This window comes from Gopherus evgoodei, chromosome 7 (genome assembly GCF_007399415.2).
Source record: "Gopherus evgoodei ecotype Sinaloan lineage chromosome 7, rGopEvg1_v1.p, whole genome shotgun sequence".
Lineage (NCBI taxonomy): Eukaryota > Metazoa > Chordata > Testudines > Testudinidae > Gopherus > Gopherus evgoodei.
In genome coordinates this window covers 86,834,949-86,859,265 of record NC_044328.1, presented here as the reverse complement: position 1 = coordinate 86,859,265, position 24,317 = coordinate 86,834,949, and the positions used below count along the sequence as shown (strand labels likewise).

Genomic DNA, 24,317 nt, shown 5'->3' with positions numbered 1-24,317 from the left:
GTAGTAACTAGCTTGATGGAAGAACTCTTGTCAACCTAGCGCCGTCTATGCGGGCACTTGGGTTGACTTAACACTGACACTCAGGTATGGATTTTTCACTGACCTAATTTTCTAGTGTAGTCTAGGCCTAAAACTAAAACTTAACTTCAGCAAGGGGCAATCTTTGCCTGAGTAGGCATCTCACCTATATTCAGTTTCCAGAGACTTCAGCCCACTGGGTTGAAGGATTCAGTGTTCCTGTGATTTCAAAAGCTCTGTCCCCTTGATTCCCCCAAGTGATGGATAACTATGGGGTTCTCTCCCTTTGTTTTAATAATTCAGTAACTTTTGAAATATGTTCTTTGAAAAGTAAGCCCAGACCAAGCTAATTGACATTGGTTCAAGAGGCACGTAGGTTTCCTGCTGTTCTTCTCTTCTTCTTGGCTTCCCATCTTCTTGCTGATTTGTATGTAAATAGGGCTTGTTTGTTTTGATTCTGTAATGCTTCATTTACATTGCAGACAGGTAGACAGCTGCCTTCCCTCCTGTCTGGGAAAGAACCTGTTTCTCCCTGTATTTAGTCACAGACTTTAAATCTTATTTGTGAGGATCCGTAATTCCTCATTGTGTTGATGAATACGTTTCACAGTGATATTAATCACTAGAGTGTCAGGTCTTTTATGAAAGCCTGTTACTTGATACACTTTTATAATAGAGTAATACTGTATACAATCAGTTGATTCAATTGCTTATCTTTTGAGGTTCAGCCCCTGTGTCTTTATAGCCAAGAGGCTGTCTCTGTCCCACTCCCTAGTTCAGGGTTGGGCAAACCTTTTGGCCCGAGGGCCACATTGGGATTGCAAAACTGCATGGAGGACTGGGTAAGGAAGGCTGTGCCTCCCCAAACAGTTTGTCCTCTACCCCATATCTGACCCTTCCCACTTCCCGCCCCCTGACTGCCCCCCCTCCGAACCACCAACCCATCCAACCGCCCTGCTCCTTGTCCCCTAACTGACCCCTCCTGGGACCCCACCCCCATCCAACCCCCCTTCTTCCAGTCCCCTGACTGCCCCAATCCCTAGCCACACCCCTGCCCCCTAACAGGCCCCCCCTAGGACTCCCATGCTTATCCAACCACCCTGTCCCCTGACTGCCCCCCAGTCCAGGCCCTCTTACCATGCTGCTCATGCTCGGCAGGAGCATGCACCCCCGCTGCCCAGAGTGCTGCCCAGAGCACTGCCCATGTGGCTGTGGAGGAGGGGCTGGGGGCTCACCTCCCCGGCCGGGAGCTCAAAGGCTGGGAAAGACGGTCCCATGGGCTGTGGTTTGCCCACCTGTGCCCTAATTTGATGGTTTGACAAGCTGGTGTTTCAAGGAGTTGTCACAGAGCTTAGAGCAGTGAAACTTTCACTTGCTGGGGGCTGAGAAGAGTATCTCAGCAACTCACAATGCTGGGAAATCCAGCAGAGTGTCACAGGGCAGAATGTGCTGAGGGAATTTGGGACTGGGAGGGTGTTGGGATCATTCAGCAAACAGTACCTGGTTGGTAGAAATCAGAGCACGACTTGTGTGCTTGTCTGCTGGCTGTGGTGGTGTCTGGGCTGAGAGCCATAGCAGCATAGCATTTAAGGCACGCAAAGTTGCAGGGCAGGTGGTGACCCAACCTCTCACTAGTCTGGGCTGAACCCCGAAGTGTCACAGGATGTGTGGTGCAATCTTGCATAGTAGTTTGTTTTACCCTGACTTCTACAGGAGATGAAGGTACTCGCCCCTCTGCAGGTTTGGATCCTGTTGTGGTGAGAGCTGGGTGGGTCCTTTTGCCTTTTTTTTTTTCCCCCCCTTTTTCCTTCCAAAAACTTATGTCATCCAGCCATGAAAGTCCGCCTATCACACGTTCATGCACTTCAGTGATTTTATAGGGACAGTCCCTATTTTTGAGTCTTTTTCTTATATAGGCTCCTATCCCAGTTTTTCACATTTGCTGTCTGGTCACCTTAGTTGTTTTCAGGGTCAGAAAGAAAGGGCTTGTTGAGACTTTCTCTAAACATAGATATTTGTCACCTCATAAACAGTCCTCTGAAATGTTGTTTGCATTGCTCTGTGATATTATTTTTTTTTTTATTATTTAAAGATAGTAAAGGACTCTGTATCTGCAAATGCATTCACACTCTTCAGCCTCTTCCAGAAACTGTCTCCAGCTTAGAAGCAGGAAGAGAGCTGTTGTTTTTGCTCTGTAGCCACCAAGCCATCCACTCAGCTTCAGAGGTTTGCTTTCCATTGTAACAGTTCTGCTGCAGTTCTTGCAATATAAAAAAATTCAGACTAATCTGGGAGAGGGGTTCTGACTAGAGGTGAGGTACATTTTCATAATGTTGGTTTCCCCTTCCTACCTTAAAAATAGCTCAAGTATTGCTTTGTCTAAATATTCTGCTACTGTGATCACTTGTATGTTACTGAGTAAACAATAAGTGCACTTGTGGGTTTCACATAGGATAATACAGCAGTGAGCCTCACCATTTTCTGTAATGGTAACAGATTAAGTCTTAATTGGAACTAGCCAGTGCCACTATCTAATGTACAATAGAGTTTGATTTACTCCAAATTGAGAATCAGAATTGGTTTTGGAATAGCCAAACACTGAGGTTTGGTGTGTCCACAAGTGAATGGGAGGCATATAGGAGTGCTCCGGAATGGAACCCATAACAGAGACCCATCTCTAAGGGAAAAGAACACCTAAATATAATTATGGGGGTGGGAGTGAGTAATGTGCTATACTGTGTCCCCTGTCTCTTCCCTCCTCTCCCTGCCCCCACGCACAAAGTTACGGAGCCTTATGTGAGGAAGTAGCACTTATTGCGGTTGGTCATCTTGTGAAGACAGTTTGTGGACAATGGCAAGCTTCAGATGGTGTCTGCCCTGCTTCAGGGTATGTCTACACTACCCGCCAGATCGGCAGGTAGCGATCGGTTTATCAGGGATCGATATATCACGTCTAGAGGTGCGATATATTGATTCCCTGAATACGCTCCCATTGACTCCGGAACTCCACCAGAGTGAGCGGCGGTAGCGGAGTCAACAGGGGGAGCCGTGGCCATCGATCCCGTGCCATGAGGAAGGAGGTAAATCGAAATAAGATACTTTGACTTCAGCTATGCTACTCCTGTAGCTGAAGTTGCGTATCTTACATCGACCCCGCCCCTTAGTGTTGACCAGGCCTCAGTGTGGTGTCATAGTAGCCAGTTGAAGGAGGATATATAAGAACTCAGAATGACTAAGCTGTTTAAAAACTTTTTTGTCATTATACAACTGAGCTAAACACTGCACTCATGATTGACTTAAAATGTACCTTGCTGTAAAGTCACAGAAAATTTGTAAGGTCTGGGAGATCTGTTTTGGCAGTAGGTTCTCTGCTTCACTCTGATAAACAATCTGTTATCAGCACTGCACTCTAGGAGCTTAGTGTGTGTGTGTGTTAATCTGCTTATCTTTCTCAGTGTGCATGAGGAGCAGAGGGTGAAGTAAGAGTAGAGAAAACAAAATAACTAACCAGCCCAAATCTGAATAACTCTTTTGCGAAGTCTTTCTAGTTCCATGGCAAGTGGATGACAGTCTTCTAGATCTTTGGTTTAATCATTCTGGACTTCTTACAACTGATGTCTAGATTGTTGTGATGTCAAAGTATGAATAAAAGGATATATTTTATGAAGTTACATACCACAGTTACCTATCACACAGCATGTCCAGCTGGTGCTACAGGTGGCTAGCTGTTGTGATCCAGAAATTTGGCAGGATTAAATCCTCAAATCTATTTTGTTTTAATGTTATGTAGATCAGAAAATCAATAACATTGTTTTACATCTTATCACTAAATGTTAATCTTGCTGTTTTTAAACAATTGCCATGTTCACTAGGCCTGGCTGGAAACTTTATAATGCCTTTTCATGAGAAGAAATATTTTAGTAGTTTTTATATTAAACTTTGACAGCAGGATTACAAATCCCTTTCCTTGGAGGGGAAAAATGAACACTGTTTTACAAAGTAACTGCTTCCAGTTTAAAACTAAGATTTTAATTTATGGCTTCCCTCCCCTCCCCCCTCCAGATCTTCTTCCACCAGGAGTCTGCAATCTCCTTAACCCTGCAGCTATCTACGCAAATAATGAGATCAGCTTGAGAGATGTTGAGATCTATGGCTTTGATTATGATTATACATTAGCACAGTACTCTAATTTATTGCACTCTATGATATTCAACACTGCCAGAGACATACTAATTGAACAGTACAAGGTAAGCTTCTGAAAAGAGGATGGGTTTCTTTCATTAATCTTACTGCTTTCTTTTCTCCAAAATCTCTTAGTAAAGCATTCTCTGGAAAATTTGCTTATTACCACTGTGTATATGTACATTATCTATTGTAGTGATAGCTATGTAATTATATATTTCATGAACCTGGCAAACTGTCTGTTAATCCATTTCCCTTGGGATTTATTGTAACATTGCAAATGTCTGAGCATCTTCAAGGAGTTGCCACTATTTAAAAAAACAACACAAAAAATATCGCCACCACATATCCTCCTAACCCCAAATCAGAAGATGGGCAATAGCCAGTCCTGGGCTAATGATGGGCCCATGTAGCCCTAGAAACAGGTGATTTTAGTTTTATAGTTAGAGTATCAGCCAGGTAATAGTTGTATGGGACTTAAGTTTTCTAGACTAAGTTCTTAAATAGGCGCATCCAATGATATGATATATATGTTCTCTTGTCTTGTTTTATTTGACAAGTTAGCAGCACTTTCTGTGTTTAAGAAAAGAAATACAAAGCTGGGTACTTCAATATATGCAAATTTCTATAGGTGTGTGGCTGAAACTGCAATATTTTTCCCTAGTGCCCATACCATGTCACACAATGGTTTTGCGATGACATTTCCCCCAGTCATTTTAGGGCTTCAGGTCCATTCATTCTCTCTCTCTCTCCTTCCCCCCACCCCTCGAACCCTGTGCCTCACCCATTCTTTCACAGTGGAGCAAAACTAAGTGGTGGGACATAAGACGACCTGTAAGAATCTATTTAAAATTGGGATGGAGGATTCTTCCAGAAAATGGAAAAAAAATTATCAAAAGAACCAGTATATTTATGCCAGGATTTTCAAAACAGCCTGAGGAGTTAGGCATCTTAACTCCCTGGTGTTCTCTCTCTCTCTCTCTCTCTCTCTCTCTCTTTTTTTAAAGAATTCCAGCCTACATCTTCTACCATATTAGGATCTCTGATATCGTAGTGACGGGTACAGAATAATGCATACAGAATAGGACCCTTAAAGCCTTCAGAATGAATAGTCTGCTCATTGCAGGCTAACAGAGGTGTGGCATCTGACAAGATACTTATGGCTTATAAGTAAATCATTGACAATTAAAAAAAAAAAAAGGCAGTCTGTAGAATTTGTGGGAGTAGGATGACAGATGCCAGGAATTTTAAAATGGGGAATGTGTGATGTTGACTGATAATATCTATTGTTACTAGGGCTTTTTTAGGGGAGGGAGAATAAAGGTATTTCTCCATATATTTTGTCTCGTAGAACTGGAAGGGACCCCAAAAGGTCATCAAGTCCAGTCCCCTGCCTTTGCTAGCAGGACCAAGTACTGATTTTTGCCCCAGATCCCTAAGTGGCCCCTTAAGGATTGAACTCACAACCCTGGGTTTAGCAAGTCAATGCTCAAAGCACTGAACTATCCCTTCCCCCCGCAGACACTTATTAGCCACAGGTAGCTGTGAAAGACTAGGGCGGGAGAGAATCTGTATTTGCAGGGTCCGGGGGAACACTATTGTGAAGAGTCCCAGATGCTGAGAAGGGTGGAGGGTATTAGGATATCTATCTCATTGTCTAGCATGAGTTCTAGCTAGAAAGTATCTGAAACTTGAAACTCCACTCCCTCTAGTAGTACTCTACACATTTGTCAGCTTCCTATTTGTGATTAAGTGAAAAAGCATGGGCAGTAGAAAGCTCTGATTCATCAGCCTCTTTCAAGCCCCCTAGCCCTATCCCTCCTTCTTAATAACTTTTTTATGTGTAAGGAGTGGGGGAGTGTTGTCCCTCAGGGAGTAGCTCCAGTGTCTGCCTATGGCTTTTTTTTTTTTCGGGGGCGGAGGCGAAGCTTTTTATCCCAAACTGCAGCAGTATGAAACTGACAAGCTTCTTTCTTTTCATTGCTGCTCAGAAAAGACTTCAGCTATGTTACTTTTGCTTGGTGGCTGCTTCAGAGCGCTGACCAACAGCAAATACAATGCAATTGTCTATCTGCGCACCTGAGAAGAAAGCCCTGAGGTGTTTCAAATTTTGAAGATAATGATAATATGCACAAAGATTTAGAAATAGCTTCTTTTTAATTAAAATAAAATGAAACTCCAAAAGTTTAAATCATTCAGAAATTGGTGGCTTAGTATAGCCTTTTCTCTCACTCTTTGGGAAAAACCTCACTTATATAATGAATTTAGTAAGTGGATTTCAAGCTCATCTCAAGATACAGTTACCCTTTTTAGGGCACCAGCTGTTTGGTGTAGGAGTTAGGGATCAGTTGCCCAAGCAAACATTCCAGTTTGTAGAATCCCAAATTTTGGCAATTGCATTACAGTTTTTTGGCATCTTTTGGTTCACTTAGGCCACTGTTGGATGGAGGGTACTGGGATTTGATGGGCTACAGGGACTGATTCAGTATGTCAAATTTTTAATTCTCTTGTCAACTGGAAAACTTTCTTAAATACCTGGCACAGCTTCACTGAACTAACTGCTTTCTCATGAAATATTTTCCAGTATCCAGAAGGACTCAAGAAATATGATTACCTTCCAGGATTCGCCATCAGAGGGCTTCACTACGATGTGCAGAAGGTGAATGACACAAATTTAAATTTCATACTTGCTTTCCCTTGAACGGTAGTGTTCTGCTTGTCACATAACTGGGTCCCATCTCTTTCCTGTAATGACAACTGATAGAACAGCTTTCAGAAGAATATGCACTGGGGATTGTTGTATCTGTCCCTGCATAGGTTTTCTTAGATTGTAAGCTCCTTGGGACAAATGAAACTAATATAAAAGGCTGGCTACCTAGTGTCTTTTCTTTCTAATTCTTTCTCTTTCAGTATTCTAATATCTTGTAAAATCGTTTTTCCTTTCACTACTTCCAGTATTTGAAATAGAGGGCCAGAACAATGCATTAAGCTTTGTAGCTTCTCAAGATATTCCTTCTGAAGCCCTGTAATGTTTGAGAGGCTTAGGAGCACACAAAGTGCTGCAGTTAAACAGCTTATAGTCAGTAGGGAGACAGACAAATACTGGTACAAGCTAGTCTTATTTTGATAGTCTGGTTATTTCTGAACCAATTAAGTGTGTTCAATCAATTCAGTATAACTAGAGAATGCACCCTTTTAAAGAGGAATGAAGACATTTTAGATTTTCCAGACTCTATTCTCTTCTGCCCAAGCTAAGATGTAATGCTGAAACTGACATTATGGCAACAGTCTGTCCTGAATGTAGGTTTCTGGCTTTGCAGCAGGAGAGATTGTCTAATAACTTTGTCTTCTGCTTGCTAGTATCCAAGCACAGATTTCTGAAATAAGAGCACACATCACTCAGACGCCAAGTAAACTCTTCCTTTCAATGGGTGGGTAGTAGTGTGGGCTGCCTCATTTCTCATTTCAAACCACCTGAAAATCAAGCCCTGTGCAAAAGGAGCATACTGCCTATTTGTTTGGTTTAGCATAACTGCATATTCCTGTTAAGAAGGTGGGAATGGAGGCTTGACAATAATATGGTGGTATGCTAGATATGGGAGTGCCTTTTAGTTTAGGAACATTAGGGAACAACGTAACCTGCACTCATAATGGTGAAGGGACAAATTGTTCTGATACCACACTGTTATCTCTGATTCTCAGAGTGGTACTGGGTTAGTCTCAGAGGCTATACTTGGTTAAATTCCATTATGACTATTGTGTAATGCGTGGGGGAATGAAAAAGAAGGCATACCTTGTGACTAAAGAAGATCAGTACAAAAAGAGGGAAGGTCTGATGTTCCCATTCTGGTTCAAGAATGGGAACTTGAGCGTGGAGTAAAAAAGTAAAAAGAAAATAAGATTTGACACACAAACTTGAATTATTAGTTCTGCTTAAGTAAAATGTGACTTGTTATAGATCTTCTTACACATAAGCCCCTCCCTTGCTATGTGTACACAAAGGATTGTTTTAATGTTAAAGAACTGCTGTACTCCATCCCTCTTCCACCTGCAGCTCCCTGAAAAAGTTTGAAATAGGTCCCTGAATTGGAATGTAATATTATGTAATGCTTCCGTTTATGGTAATTTGATGTTTTTCCCTGTGATGCTTCAAAAATGTTGCAGTGAAGGAAAAAGTGATTTAAGCACAACTTAAAAATACATTCAGATTAGGTTAGTTTTAACTAGAATTCATTTTTTTTATTTCTTTGGGACATCAGTAAACTTAATCTGTTGTTTTTCCTGAATAAATGTATACCAAATGCTACCAATGAAGACTGTTCACTGTTCTCTCTTCACAGAGTCTTCTGATGAAGATTGATGCTTTCCATTATGTCCAGTTGGGGACTGCATATAGGTGTGTCAAATATGAATGCATTTACTAAATGTCCCAAGGGTTCATGCTGAAGATGGAGTGCAAAGTCTCACATCTTTAAAAAAGTCAAACTTCAAATGGGGAAAGCAACCTTCTCTAGCTTATCCTGTCTCCACTTGCTGAGTAATGATTCCAAGCTGTTGCCTGACATGCAGTTACAGGTGGCTGTGGTTTTTTCAGGCATATGGAGCCAAGTGTGGGAGTGAAAATGTAATTAATTTTTTTTATGGACAATGATGCATCTGATCACTTAACCAACTAAGTCTGCAGATTGCAGTGCAGTCTACTTAAGGCAACTTTTCTGACTAAATCATTGGACTAGGGAAAGACTAACTCTTGTAGAGCTGTCCATACATGGAAAAAAACCTGTCCTAACAGGTGTATGCTCACCAATGCTGGAAAGAAAGCTGTTTGGAGGTGAAAATAAGGATATGGATTTAACTCCATTTGGACTGAGGCATTTTTCTTGAGTGGGAAAAAGTTGAGTCAAGTGCCCAGTTAAGTAATAGGGAGTGCCTTTCTTAAACAAGTGGGCCAGAAGTCCTTGAATAGAGCATTGGTATGTAGCACACGGGTTACTTTGGCTGCTCTTGAGTTCACTACCTGCTGCATCCTGGCAGTTGGAGTGACACACTTGATATAAAAGCTTTTCAAGTCCTAATCCTGTCTAGTTATATAAGCACCAGCAAGTTCCACTGACTTCCGTGGGAGACTTGAAGACTGTCCTTTTAGAAGCAAGGAGACCAATACAGAGCACTATAACAAACGAATGCTCCAAAGCAAAAACTAAAGCCCTTCAGAGAACATAGGGCAAAATATTTTGCTACTTTTTTGGTGGCTGGAATAGTTAAATATTTTTTTCCAAATGAAGGCAACTAATGGCTGATATCCCCACCATACTTCTAAACTCTTCTTTGGGCTAGTGACTCCCAAATGAAGCACCTCAAATATTTGCCAATGTTAAGCAAGAAATTCATTTACACTGAGGGAGCATGGTGAAGCTTCAGTATTGATTGTCCCCTCTGTGTCTCTTCTCCCCCTGCCTCAACTCCCCCAAATAGGAAACAGGTACCCAAAAATAAATACTCTGCAGAGTTTCACTACTGCTGTCAGCCTTCAATAACAGTTGTGCATTATTGTTTGCAATATACAACATCATTAGACTAGGAAGGACAGAATTAATGTCATGTGTGGAACTCTGTCTGGACCTGGCCCTAGGATTTACAGAGACCTGAACGAAGTAATAAATGTGTGTCAACATCAGCTTCCTCTGCCACAGGCTGTGGTGACATCCCACCTTAATTTTTCTTTTAATTTTTTTTGAGGCATGGTTGATGCCCTGCTCCCTCTCCCCCAGTCTCTTTGGATTGGGACAAGGCCAGAAGATGCAGCCAAAGCACAATGTTCTACATGGGGAAAGGTGGCTAGAGAATTCTGTTATGAGCTATTGGTCTCATGTTTGGGTGGAAATATACCTCTCAGCATCATAGTGTGGGACATAACTTCTTAACCCTCCCATTCCCAAGATCTGGCTCCTGCCTAATGAATTCCTCCTTGCTTTTCAGCAGCCAGTGTTGCAGTTGACAGGAGGTTTCAGTCAGCTCTTGTATTCCTTTCCCTATCACGGCCCCTCTCTAAGATTGCAAAAGGGTGGATCAGTGGGACTAGATCCCTTTTAAGAACATGTAGCTCATTACAGCAGTGCTGTACAGGGGACTTTGTTCTCTACTCAGTGTGTGTATACAAATCCACTAATATTGGAGTTTCCCTCTGCAGTGAAGGCTGGTCTAAAGTCATTGAATGTTTATCTGATTCAGCTTTGCCAAGCAAGAATAGACAGTGAAGGGGAATTTTTTTTATTTAAATTAATTCAGGGAACTAAATCAGTGAGGGCCAACTTTTGAGGTCCTACTTTGGGTAAATTTCTACTGATTGCAATGAGTTTATTTTCGATTACAATAGAGACCTAACAGCATCCATTCAAAGTCACGCACACCCTTGACAGTTCTTAAAAACACAGATTGTGGGAGTACAGACATGGGATTTGCTCCTAATAATGTTATGACAAAAGTAGGAAAAGCCTCTTTAAAACATTATCAGTCATTCTGACTGTTCTGTTACCCTCTCCCAAGTACCAATATCCTATATATTTGAAGCAGAACTGTCAAAGCATGAGAGACTGCAGTAGGGAACCATCCTGCACTGTTCCTTTTTTATTATTTATTTATTTATTTTTATTTATTTAGGATTCTGTATTAAAAGTAGTACTTATAAAATGGTGTGTGTTTTTTGTTTCCTGAGCCTTTTGACTATGGAAACTGACTGTTTTACTTGCAGAACAGTGCCTTTTCACAGTTAAGCTCTGATTACATTAAAACCCCAAGATTGGCAGAAGCAGAGTTCCAAAATCGAAGAGAATTTCTTTCTTTCAACACTGCCCTGTTTATGATTCCCAGGCATTGCACCAGCCTCCACTGAACCTGTATTAGAGGGTTATTTCAAATAATTTTTTTAAAGCTGGTTATTTAAACTGACTTTGTGTAAATATTTAAATTTCTTTTTAACAAATAGGGTAACTTAAAAAAAACTCTTCAAAGAGAACATTCTGATCTGTTAAGTCAGAAGAAAGGGTCATCATTGGCTTGATGAGTAAATAGTTTGCAAAACAAGTAATTACAAAAAACTGTATAAATGTGTGCATCATCTCTACATCTGCAGACTAATTTTACATAGCTTTTGAAATCCTGAAAGCATGGTTGAATGTTAGGGGCACATATTAAGTAAGGTTTACCCAGGTTGAATAGTCTTTTACAGAGACAACCTTCTTGGTTATGAAAGCTAAACTAACCAGTAAAATATATTTTAGACTCTATTCTGTGTTAGAAATATTTGTACAAGTTATACAAAGCCACATGAAACTTTTTTTCTTACACCATCACAGTTTCTTGCCATGTTAAGTTAATAATACAATAATTACCTGAAGGAACTCTGGATGAGTTTTAATTATACAATGCTGACTAGTGTAGATTGTACATTGGTCTTCGGTTGATACAGATGCGTGCGTGCGCTCGCTCTCTTTCTCTGAGAAGAAGTATGGAGAAGCCTTGCATCTTGCATTAGTCTGATCTTGCTGTGGCAAGATCAAAGCCAGCCACATCTGTTCAGTGGTGCATGTCCTCCTTGAGATAAAAATATGTGGAACTAGAATCTTTCACATGTTGACTAAATCAAGGTATAGAGAAACTTCTCAGTCAAGCTAGAGCCTGTAAAGTATCTTGAGTAAGTAAGTCCGTCGTAGACTGCAAAGAGCTACAAAAGGATCTCTCAAGACTGGGTGACTAGGCAACAAAAGGGCAGATGAAATTCGGTGTTGATAAATGCAAAGTAATGCACATTGGGAAAATTTCCCAACTATACATATGAAATGATGGGGTCTAAATTAGCTGTTAACACTGAAGAAAGAGATCTTGGAGTCATTGTGGATAGTTCTCTGAAAACATCCACTCAATGTGCAGTGGCAGTCCTGTGATACTCCTTGTCAGAGGATATTGTGAAGGCCAAGAGTGTAAGAGGGCTCAAAAGAACTAGGTAAGTTCATGGAGTTCAAGTTAATGGCTGTTAGCCAAGGGGGACAGGGATGATGTCCCTGGAATCTGTTTGCCAGAAGCTGGGAATGGGTGACAGGATGGATCCCTTGATTACCTTTTCTGTTCATTCCCTCTGGGGCACCTGACATTGGCCACATTCAGAAGACAGGATTCTGGGCTAGATGGACTGACCCAGTATGGCCATTCTTATGTTACGTTCGTATGTACCTATTTACAAATGTCCTATGGAAGATTATCTCTGCTCTTTCAGAATTGTGAATAAGTGAAATGCCATGTGTTGGAAAAAATCAGACTTCATGCCAATATCCACTTCTTGTCCACTTCAGAGCTTGATAAAAAGAGAGAGATCTTTCCTCTCTCCTCTCTGGTTTGCAGCCCATTTAGTGATGCAATTTTTTTTGTGATTTATCTTGTAGAGGGCTAAAGCCAGTGGCTGATGAAGAGGTTATCGAATTGTATGGTGGTACCCAGCACATCCCACTGTACCAGATGAGTGACTTCTATGGCAAGGTATTGTAGGCAACACTTCAGTGCATTCTTTAAAACTGATATGTTAACTTTTACTGTCAGCTGGGAACTGTGCAGCGTAAGGCGTAAGTGAAAGTGACTATATAGCTTCTTCCAGATTAGAAAAGGACAGCACTTGCCAGTTTAAACGCATTCTGCTTTTGTGGGAATTTTACCCCAGAGCTTATTCAAAGGGGTATAGAAGCTGAGAGCTGCCTGTGGAAATATTTTTTTTAATTGTTGGGGTATTTGGTCCAGAACTCAATGGCTCTCGATTGATAATGAGGTATGGTGTATTCCATATTCAGGTCATCCATTCAGTTCCAGCCCGCCTCATTAATCACAGTCATCAGGCCATTTAACAGCAGTTAATATCTGCAAAAAGCCAACCCCTGTGTGTATTCTCTAATGAACAGGCATCCTAGCATAGTTAGTAGCAGGGTGGATTTGATTTAAATCATGATTTAAATCACTAATCAGGAAGACTCAATTTAATCATGGATTTCTACATAAAAGTGCATTCTTGTTGGTTGTTATAACCTTAATACATATACTTCACAATTCAGATGTGGGTTTCATTTTTAAAAGGTATGCACTATAAATTTTTAAAGTGATTTATTTTGAAAATTTTTCAGATTAGTTTTACAGCTATATCAGAAAATGAATGAATCTTTTGGTTATTTCAATTACCAAAGGTAATTGAAGCAGATAGTTCACCTCCCAATGACTTCATAAATATCTCCAATTCAACAGGCTAATCATTAATATTTGGAAGATTATCTTGCCCTGCTGTATTAGGAGGAGAACATCACCAGACAGACATCACAATTTTTATTTAACCAAAACAACATTATATATTCTGGATTTTTTTCTCCAACAGCAAACATATAATATTTTAACAAAACAAGCATATGACTTTTTGAATTTAATTAAACATTCAAGTTTTTTAAAGTCAGGTGTGTGTGTATGTGTATATTTCATTTAACTGTTTTACTTAAAAACAAACTCTGTCAGCCAGGTCAACATGAGAAACTTAAAATATTGGCTTCTGCAGCTAACTCAATTGTCTTCACTTTCATTTTCCTGTTTGTTCACAATTGGAAAAGAAAAACAAGCTTTCCTGCATTTTCAGGTCTCAAATGATTTCTCAATTTGGAATGAATTATTCCAAAGGAAGAAAATATTCTTTCTTCACCGGCAGAAGAAGCTACTGCTGTTAAGTGAGATTATCACTTCAACAGTCTCTGAATCCAACTGCTTAAGTGACTTCACCCAGTTCACTGGTGTGACTTCTTTAAATCATCATCTGCAAATATATGTATTTCTTGAATGGTTCCCCCTTAGATCTGAAGTTTATTATAGTTAGCCATCATCCCTCCATAATGCCATAACATGGACATCCAGCAAACACCTCTTCTTCAGCAGTTAAGGTTTGACCCTGGTACTGAGTATTGAGAATATTTGCCCATTTTGTTTTTTTATGCTTGTAATTTAACTCTGTCATTGCATATTTCTCTTTTTAAGATCTCACTCAGTTCCTTCCAAATTTCAACAGCATCAGCAATAAAACAGCTATTTCCCTGCATTTTGTTCAAAACTACAGAAATAGCCTTCGGGGTACTCAGCATGTGTTGAACATTTCTCTTAAGGTCAATGTTGAAAACTTTGGCTGTGACAGTGCCATCTATTTTGTCACAATTTTGTTCACACACTGCCATCAAATTAGGCCAGTTCTTGATGTAGTCCTCACAACAGTCCACTACTGAGTTCCATTGCACGTCCCGTGGGAGAGTTAGCTTGCCTCCCACTTTTTTCAGAGCAGCTGCTGCAATGTGGTTGTTACAGAAGTATTCTGCAATTTCAATATCATTAGCCTTTATTTCTGGAACACTGAAGTCTTTGGCTAGGAGGTGCATCAAATGAGCACTGCAACTGTATGTTGTTAGCTTGGGACTCTCTTCTAAATTTATTCTCATCTTGGATACATTTGCAGTATTGTCTTTGACCAAGCTGCATACTAGACATTTGAATTTTTTTCACACTTTGTTACAGTTTTTACTGCTACTTCTTGTAAGTATTCTGCTGTGTGTGCATTTCCTGATGTATCAATTTTTTCTGTAAGGAAGACATTCCCTTGTCACACAGGCACATACAACAGGATCATTGAGGACATTGTTCCACCCATCAAGACTCAGGCTAAAAATTTTACCTTCTAGACCTTTTGCACACTGCTTAGTTTCTCTTTCATACATTTTATCCAGCAATTTGCCTGTGACATCCGTTCTGTTGGGTGGACTGTATCCTGGTCGTAATGCCTGAACCATGTTAATGAAATGTGGGTTCTCAATAATACAGAAAGGAGAGTTTGTTGCATGAACAAACTGGGCAAGTTTTTCATCAATTACTTTTTTTGATTGTCTGCAGATGATATACTGTGGCTATGTGACATACATGATGATGTGACTGAAACACTATCATTGGCAGGTAACTCCTGAAACTATAGAAAATGATGGTGATCTAGAAGGTAGATAGTCTTCAGAACCCTGTATGTTGAGGATGAATTCTCCTAAACAAAATAAGTCAATGCAGTTATTTAATTATTATTACCATACCGTTCATTTAGTATTACTCATTGCATTCACTGACACTCGGTACTACTTTAAAGGTGAAATTATAAAAGGAAGATCTGCCTATTTCAGCTATTTATTTTTTTATCACAACTGCATCTAAAATGCTAGTACCATAGAGTAACAACTAATTTTTTTTTCCTCAAACATGAAAATTCAAGAATAGTCCAGAAGGAAGACAAGGAATTCTTAAGAAAGAAGTATGAAATAAAAAAGTTTACCCACTTGAAGATCCTGCATATTCAGACATGTTCCTATCATTATCTTCAGTGCCGCTTCCTCCTGAGAAGGAACACTTCTCATGATATTATTTCCTTTGGGCAACTAGCATTGCATTTTGCTTGCATGCCTGTCTTACCCACAGGTAAAGGAACTTAATTAAAATATTCCCAAACTGTGCCTCTTTTTATGGACTGCTGCTATTACAGGTTTTCCCTTTTAGTGAGAGAATATTATGGTAGATCTCAAATCAATGAAGGCCAACTCAGAAAGACCTCTAGACTTCTGGAATATGCTGCTCAAGCAGTTTAACGTTTGTTTCTACTGCCTGTCCCTCCCTTCTCACATTTATCTCCAGACTTCTCCTTATCCAGATCTATTCTGCATCCAACAGTCTTCTATTAATTGAACTTTTTGAAACTTTTCACTTTTAGAGAGAGCTAAGGGATTGACTCAGTGTACGCACATTTGCAGAGGGACAATTGAGTTGAGGTCTGTTTTTTCTCACCTCCGATATTTTTATTTATTTATTTTAAAACATTTTTGCTGTTATCTCTGGAGACATTAAATCCACAGTTTGAGAACTGCAAAACTAAGCATTTCTGATAGTGCTCAGTCTAGAACAGGAGTTCTCAAACTGGGGGTTGGGACCCCTCAGAGGGTCACATGATAATTGCATGCTGGGGTTGTGAGCTGTCAGCATCCACCTCAAACCCCACTTTGCCTCCAGCATTTATAATGGTGTTAAAAACACATTTTTATATATTTAATTTATAAGGGGGGCTGCACTCAGAGGCTTGCTGTGTGAAAGGGGTCACAAGTACAAAAGTCTGAGAACCACTGGTCTAGAAGATACCAAGTTCCATTGAGTAGATAGAAAGATTAACCTAAATCTATACAGAAGCCCCTGGAATCCCATAAAATGGGGTCCCTAATCCATGGATTATCAGAACTCATTTACAAAACTTTTCTTGAACATTACATGAATATATTGTCTCATACTACAGAATTAGAATTTTTAATCCTTATTCCATGATGAGATACATTATAGCTCAAAGATCTCTTTAGATAGCTTTTTCCCTCAAAAAACATTTTTAAATGTTAACTATAAAAGGTATGTTAGATTTCATACTTCCATTTGGCTTGAGTACTATTTCCAGAGAATGAATGTACATTGGCTAACCTTGAGCCTGGATGATTATTCAAGTGCATGTATGAGCAGCACATACAGCCAGAGAAATCCATCTGCTTTCAGCGCTGCATAGGGCTGCAGAAACTGCTTTTTAATTATTCTGTGGATCAGATTCACTGTGTGTTTGGGTTTTTTACACAGTCAAAGGTCTGGAAATATTAAGTTTCTTTCACTGGCACCTTTCAAATTTGTCTACATTGTCTGAAAAGGAACCGGGCTGGAATCAAATCTTCTTTTTAGAAGAACTGTCTAGCTTCATGCCATAGAAGTTTTAGGAAAAACTAAGTTCATAAATCCCACCCCCAACCTCATTTCAGACCCTGAGTTAGTTCTTCATCTGGTAGCTGAAGTGCAGGCTTCCTCAAAACATTCCAGTAATACCCCTTTGAGTCAGTTGTGCTAAGTCAACAACCCAAGGTGACTTTGATTTCTCTATCACGGGAAAGGCTAATCTGAGCTGTTAGCCCTTTGGAAAAGCAAATACTTTGTGGCCAAGAATTATTCACAGCTCTTAAGTTGGGTGTAAATCTGTTTAGAATGTGAAATATCTGTACACACACTACTCATAAATGTAATCCTTTTTGTGAATAGCAAACTTCCAAATTTTAGACTTGCTCTCACCCTAAGTATGAAGTATAGCTACAGTAGTACTTGTGCTCTAATATAACTAGTTACCTTTCTTTGTGATCTCTTAGACACATTAATATTTTCATCAATTTTTTCCTTTTGTTCCCATTTTTGATACCAGGGAGATAAATTTTTTTCAATTCGTCCCCTTTTTCGCAAGGAGAATCTTCCTTTGGTGATGAGCAATGAGAATCTGGCTTGTTCAGGAGCCAGTCGATACTCTGTGCATGTTAGAGAGACAGGGTGGAGAAGGTAATTTTTTTTTTTCTTTTACTGGACCAACTTCTGTTGGTGAGAGACAAGCTTTTGAACTTAGACGGAGCTCTTCTCCAGGTCTGTGCATGTGTGAGACATGTGCAAAGGCCCCTCAAATATCACAGAACATACTCCAGTCCCTACTGGGGAATCAGGACTTAAATTTGCTCACATGTTGGGCAATCCATGGTAGATTTTATTATTGACTCTTGCTAGTAGGCAGATGACTGACACTTAAGTATGTTAAGAATTTATTACATGGATTAAAAGGCTAATGTGTATAATGCTTTGTATGGCTCCTTCTGGAAACAGTGCCCTGCCATGGGCTAAGATGAGCACATTGGTTTTAGAGAGGGTCAGGTTTATTTTATGGAACTAGAAAAACTGAAATTCTCCATCTTCAGCTTGTTTATGCAGTGTTGACAAACTTGGTTGAACCAATAACATAATTAGAAGAAAAGCTATTTTTTCTTCTCTTCCAGACTTTTTAATATTATCATTCCAAACACAACAGTACATGTTGCATAGGATTTGTGGTCAGAAAGACCCAGAGATCCAACAAGTCTCTCATCTGCCATTAGGTATTAGTTCTGGTTCAGCAAATCCCCTCTACTGTATCTTTCACAGCAAACTGTTAAACTTCCTGTGTCTGTAGTGTACTTCGAAGGAATTATTCAATTCTAAGCCATTAAAGACCAACTGAATTAAATAAAATGTATAATGAGAGAATTAGAAGTCTATATTTCTGGTTCTAATATACAACATCAGTGCAAAGTTCCTACAAGTACTTTCCAAGGAACTAAAGCAATTGTTTTCTGTGCTTTTTCTGATTGCTTACTAATTAAAACAGATTCCCCCTAAACTCCTGATGTTTATCACAGATGTTTGGCTTGCCTCTTGGTTTCTAACCTGGACCTATAAGGTATTTGTTAAAATCACTGTGCACAAATTTAAACTCCTTTGACTGGCCTTGCTGCAAAGGAGGAGAAGAAATTTCTTCAGGGCTGGTCTACACTACGGGGGAAAATCGATCTTAGATACGCAACTTCAGCTACGTGAATAACGTAGCTGAAGTCGAAGTATCTAAGATCGAATTACTCACTGTCCTCACAGCGTGGGATCGATGTCCGCAGCTTCCCCTGTCGATTCCGCAACTCCGTTCGGGTTGGTGGAGTTACGGAATCGATATAAGCACATTCAGGGATCAATATATCGCGTCTAGATGAGACGCGATATATCGATCCCCAAGCAATCGATTGCTGCCCGCTGATACGGCAGTAGTGAAGATGTACCCTCACAATCACGTCATATCTACAATGGATCTCTTCTTAATGATCACTTTCTAAGCTATAGGGGCTTACAGTAAGGATAGCAAAAATCATTTTCAAAACCCATTTGTATTCTTTCTTGAGCTGAATATTTGCAGTATCCTTTGAGCTATGAGAGTTAGTGTTGGTGGATAGTAAATCTGCAAGGATTTACATGTCTTTTAAGTTCAGAGGTGTAATATTGGGTTCTGAACTTCCAACTTTTTTTTTTTAAGCCTGGAAGGGAGAAGCATTAGAAGGGGGCTTGACTAAAGTATATGAATTACATTATGGAGGGTGTAGCAGAAACTGATCAGTCCCTCCTCCTCGTTATACAACTCCCATAGTATGAGGAGATGAGTATTCAGTTACTCTGTAGAATGCACTGTAATGAGGTTATGGACTAAATACTGTAACTAGATTTTAAAAGGGGATAGGTAATTCTATGACCAAGCTAAAATATAAATAAACCACTTTGTGGTCTAATCTCAAAGACTTTAACATCAGGAGGGACCATCATGATCTCCTTGCCATAAGGTTCAGGATGGAATTCTTCAGACACCTCTTGACATTCTGTTGCTGCATACATGCATTCTATGGGGTTTTGGTTTTCCCCTGAAGTATCCATTATTGACCTCTGCCAAAGGCAGGGCATTAGACTTGATGAACCAATGGTCAGATTAAATAGACAGATACAGTGTTCTTGTCATCTTAGTAGTGCCAGAATGCTCTTGTGCAATAAATATAATTAAATTTCTTCATACTGAAAGATGAAAATAATGCAAGTTGTAACATCAGTTAATAAAGAAGGTGCTCTCTCTTGGATGAGATGTAAAAATAGGTCCTGGCTGCTTCTGGTCATTAACAATCACATGACGCTTTTGCAAGAACAAAGGTCTCAACATGAGTTTCCTAACGAAATTCCAATCTAGGTAGTTATGTTTTGTCAATTAAAATGTCACCTGTATTTTGACACTCTTGCAATAGATATAATCTAATACAATGGATGAACCAATGGACTCTTCCATCTGGGATGAAATGGAACAGTATCTTAACTTAACTCTGTACAGGTTGCCTGGATGCAACACTTCTTTGTGGTCTGGTTTGAGGAACTGGCACATAGTTTCCCTCAGTAATGGCTGGACATGGAGGGGGAGGAGGAGAAGCTGTCATTGAGCTCTGTGGTAGTGCTTTTGTCATTATGGGGTTGGGGACACTAAACATCTGGAAAATGTTTCTGGAAATGCTCTGTCTCTTGTGCCTGGTGAAAGATGCCTGCTGCGTCTAGAGCATTTGACCTACATTTCTTAGTGAGTCCGCACTCACCCTCTCTTCTTCAGGGGTACACTTCCTCATATCTGTATACTGTGTGTGTGTGTGTATACTTTCCATGTTACTGCCTTTATATGCATTGACTTTGAGGCCATGGACATGCTGGAGTGTGCCGGGCCTATAGGTCTCTATTTGCTAGGGAATTTGTTTATGGGTCAAACTTCCAGGCTCTGGGGTTTGCAATGAGTGCACAGACATCCTTAATAGCTAGATAGAAGATAGATTCTTGAGCAATTCCAAGCACTTCCCAGACTGCTTTTCTGTCATCAGATATCTTTAATTAGTGCGAGAGTGGCTGTGAGAATAGACAAATGAAAAGCTAAATTACTCATTTATCTGCAGGTCTCAGGAGAGATTTGGGAATCTCTCTCCCAAATTTTAGTACATCCAGAAAGAAATGCAGTAGTGGTTATTTTGTATCTGTTCTGGCAAAGTCCTGTTGTGTTTAAGAAGAGCGAGCTCTACATGTATAAAGCTAGCAAATTGTATTAAACTAGAATTCGTGGTCCAAAACCTGCTGTTTGACGTGATTTCTAGAGTAACATCTGCTCACAGTGGGGCCAGATTAGGCCCATAGTCATTTAATTTTTTATTACTAATTTTATAACTTTTACAATAAACTCAGCCTTTGTATAATTAATGGGATTGAAATAACTGGGGTGCTTTCGCGTTGTGTGGCATGAGTTTTCTGGCCATTGTTATCTTTTGGGCACACATTGTTTAAATCATTTTGCTACCTGTTGATCAGTTAAATACCATCTGAAACCTCTTCAGGAGAATAATTAAGCATAACCCTTTGAAGTGTTGATGCCTTTGCATCCGAGAGTCTTGAAACACATCATAAACATTTAACTAAGCCTCCTGGCACTCTTATGGAATGGATATGGGGGATTTACAGGGATACCTGTCACCCCTTTGGAGTGAAACACAACCATTTCTCAGTGCACTGCAATGTTATACAACAGTTCTGAACAGGAAGTGAAGAATACTGTATTAGGTTGGCTAATTCCCCACATCTTATAAAAAAATGCTGTGGTTATCTGATGACTCTGGTGGTCAGGAAACCTGTTTTTGTCAAGTGCTCCAAAGAACCGTTTACATTATATAAGTACCTAATTTAAGGGCAGAGTGCCACCTACTAAGTTGCTGATGCATCCTGCAGTACCTAGGCTTTCTTTGGAGGTCTTGTCTGGAAACTGATGTGAGCCAACCCTAATTAGGTTTGGGGGGGGGGAACCCAGTACAAGTTTCCCCCCCCACACACACCTTTAATTGGTATGGGAAACCATTCTGAACTCTTTAACACCATGTTCACAGCTTTCTTGCAATTTCTAATACAACTTTTTTTCCCCTTCTGATCAGGGTCCTTCAATTAAACAATTCATGGACATCTTCTCCCTTCCTGAAATGACCCTGCTCTCCTCTGTCATTGACTATTTCATAAATCATGGCATTGAGTTTGACCAGGTTCATCTTTACAAGGACATATCTGTGAGTATAAGGAACACCTGAAATGCAGATGCAATAGTATGTATATGGCACAGTTAATCTTATGATTTTTTGTTGCTACTTGTGAACTCTGTACTGTCCAAACTCAAGCTTTTATTATTTCTAACATCTAGTTTTTTAATTAGGGAGGCTTGGTGCACATACAGTGCTTTTTAAAAAAATAAATAAATTGAGATCTTTGTATACTATTAGATCACAATATTATTATTATTATTTTTTTGTTTGTTTGTTTTAACATTTATTTTGGTAGCGTTTAGAGGCTTGTTAGCTCAGGGCCCCAAAAATGATAGAAGAGTTGAATTATTTAATTCAATGTGCTTCAGGAAGTCCCAGCTATTATTTGTAGACCATTGTCTGATCCTCTTTTATTTAAAATGGGCAATTAAAAAAAAAATCAGACCCCCACCCCTCCAAAAAACCCCAAATCCTTAGCATTGATCTAATTATTCTGATGTTGCTCACCAATATGGGCAGGATATTTCTTCACTCACCTGAGGGGATTATTGACTAGCTTAATGGCTTGGTTGTATTCTGAATTTTCAGTTAATTTATAGGTAACATTTTGGTGAGTCCCATGAGTCCTTTGACCCAAATAGAGTCCTAAAAGACTCCAGGTCTCCCCTATGCAGGACACATGGTTTCTCCTCTATGGGCAGGGGCTCTCAATTCCTACTTGATTAAGTGGGGTCTTGTGAGAAGCAGTGTGCAAACTTGCACCTAAAGGTAAGGACTGCATTGCTGTGCTTTTTGCCTTCCCTAGGGGGAAAAAATGTTCTAACCTTGTGTTAACTAACTCAAGGTAAAATCCTAGTGAAGACAAATTAGTTCAAGGAAAACCTGGTTTACCTCAACCTGCTAACATGTGAAAACTCCAGCTGCTCTCTTAACTCATGTTGACTAAGATTTTTACCTTGGGTTAACTCATCACGTTCCTAGGGAAGATGCATCCTTTCAACCTATACTATTCTGAAGTGTAAGAACAACTGGATAAGGGCTAACTGATGATGATCTATTTTACCCTGTGGCCTTAGTATCCCCCTGGGGTGACTGGAGAACAGATAGGTTTATCGTGTCTTTATGAGGTTATGTGATGTTAAGAGTATGGATACTTTGAGTATCACTTTTTTATAATTAATCACAAAATACAAAAAGATCTGTGAGCTAAAAGATGTTGGTGTTTCGAAACATCAACTGAATGTTTACACTTCAGAAAATGGGAAGCTTTGTTCTAACTTGAACCTAACCTAGAGTTTTTTCTGTTGCGCTGATGTTTGGATTTAAAATACAGGTATTTGTATGATCAAAACATGGAATCCTTTTTCTTTTTCTGCTATTAAGGGTTGGAAAAAAAAATCTATATACAGTTGGTACGAACCGAGTGTCTGGTTATTTTAAACATTCTAAAGGACAATTCATTAAGTAGATTAATCTGAAGATGTGCTTTTCACCATTACAGTATGAAATTTTCGCCTTGTATAGCAGATGAAAGTATATAAAACAGCTGTGTAATTTTCAGCTTCTGGGAGCTGTCCTACCAATGTTGTAATAATATACAGGGGAAGTGAAAAGACTACAGAGGTGAATATACATGGCATATTTTATTTTAGTACTTGGGTGGCTGGATATCAAGGTGGCAAAGGCCTTCCTGAATTGTATTACACTTATTTAGTCTGGTTTTGGAGTAAATCCTGAGGAGTCATGTCAATGGTTTCTTCAAAGCCATTGGATGAATATACGACTTGGGACCAAATGACTGTACTATAGGTATAGATAAGCACATTTAAAAGAGTGCCATTTATTAATGGATGGCAATAATATTCACTACAGTGTGATCCAGAAGAATGAGTGCACTGTCAGATTCTTAAATTCTAATCCTGGCTGTTGCATTGGCTTGCTCTTTGGCCTCAAGTTACTTCACCTTATCTTCTGGAGTTTCTCATGTGTATAAAGTGGATGCTTACAACGTATACCTCACTGGGTACATTGTGTGGGTTGATAGCTGCTCAGCACTCTGAACATATAAAGCACAATAATAAATCAGCCTGCTGTGCTGTGTTCTGATGGGTGTCCAATGAATGCAGAATTGGGGGCAGGGGGAAATCTTGTCTGACTTGAGGACTAATGAGGGTAAATATTTCTTTAAAACCTTACCTGTTCATGTCACTACTCCCCTGAGGCTAATTCTTGTGTTTTGGAAGGCAAAGAATCTGCCAGGCATGGTTCAGAATGTGGTTCAGCAAAGTAGGACAGAAGTTCTTGTGAAGAAATAAATACGAAACTCCTCCCACTCTGTTGCTAACTCCTAGAATTGAGCATTCTCAGAATAATGATGCACATACTTTGGTAATAGCTTTGAAAACAAACTGGCAGCCCCTCCTCCATCCCTTGTAGAAAATCGTTTTCAGTGAACTAAAAGGTATTTTTAGGATCAGGCTCATGTTGGAAACACTTATCCTAACTCTTGCTGTTAGTGGGCAAGAAACATTTATCATGAGCAATCTAAACATTCGCAGTTATCTT

General features: G+C 39.6%; 1 protein-coding gene across 2 annotated transcripts in view; it reads left to right on the top strand.

The window, feature by feature from the left end:
• Positions 1 to 24,317, top strand: part of NT5DC2 (5'-nucleotidase domain containing 2) — a 67,288-nt gene that overhangs the window by 11,317 nt on the left and 31,654 nt on the right. For both annotated transcript variants that reach the window (XM_030569077.1, XM_030569078.1), the window contains exons 2-6: positions 4,081 to 4,265; positions 6,785 to 6,859; positions 8,541 to 8,596; positions 12,639 to 12,732; positions 21,651 to 21,779. In XM_030569077.1, the coding sequence (XP_030424937.1) occupies positions 4,081 to 4,265; positions 6,785 to 6,859; positions 8,541 to 8,596; positions 12,639 to 12,732; positions 21,651 to 21,779 (539 nt within the window). The remainder of the gene's footprint in view (positions 1 to 4,080; positions 4,266 to 6,784; positions 6,860 to 8,540; positions 8,597 to 12,638; positions 12,733 to 21,650; positions 21,780 to 24,317) is intronic.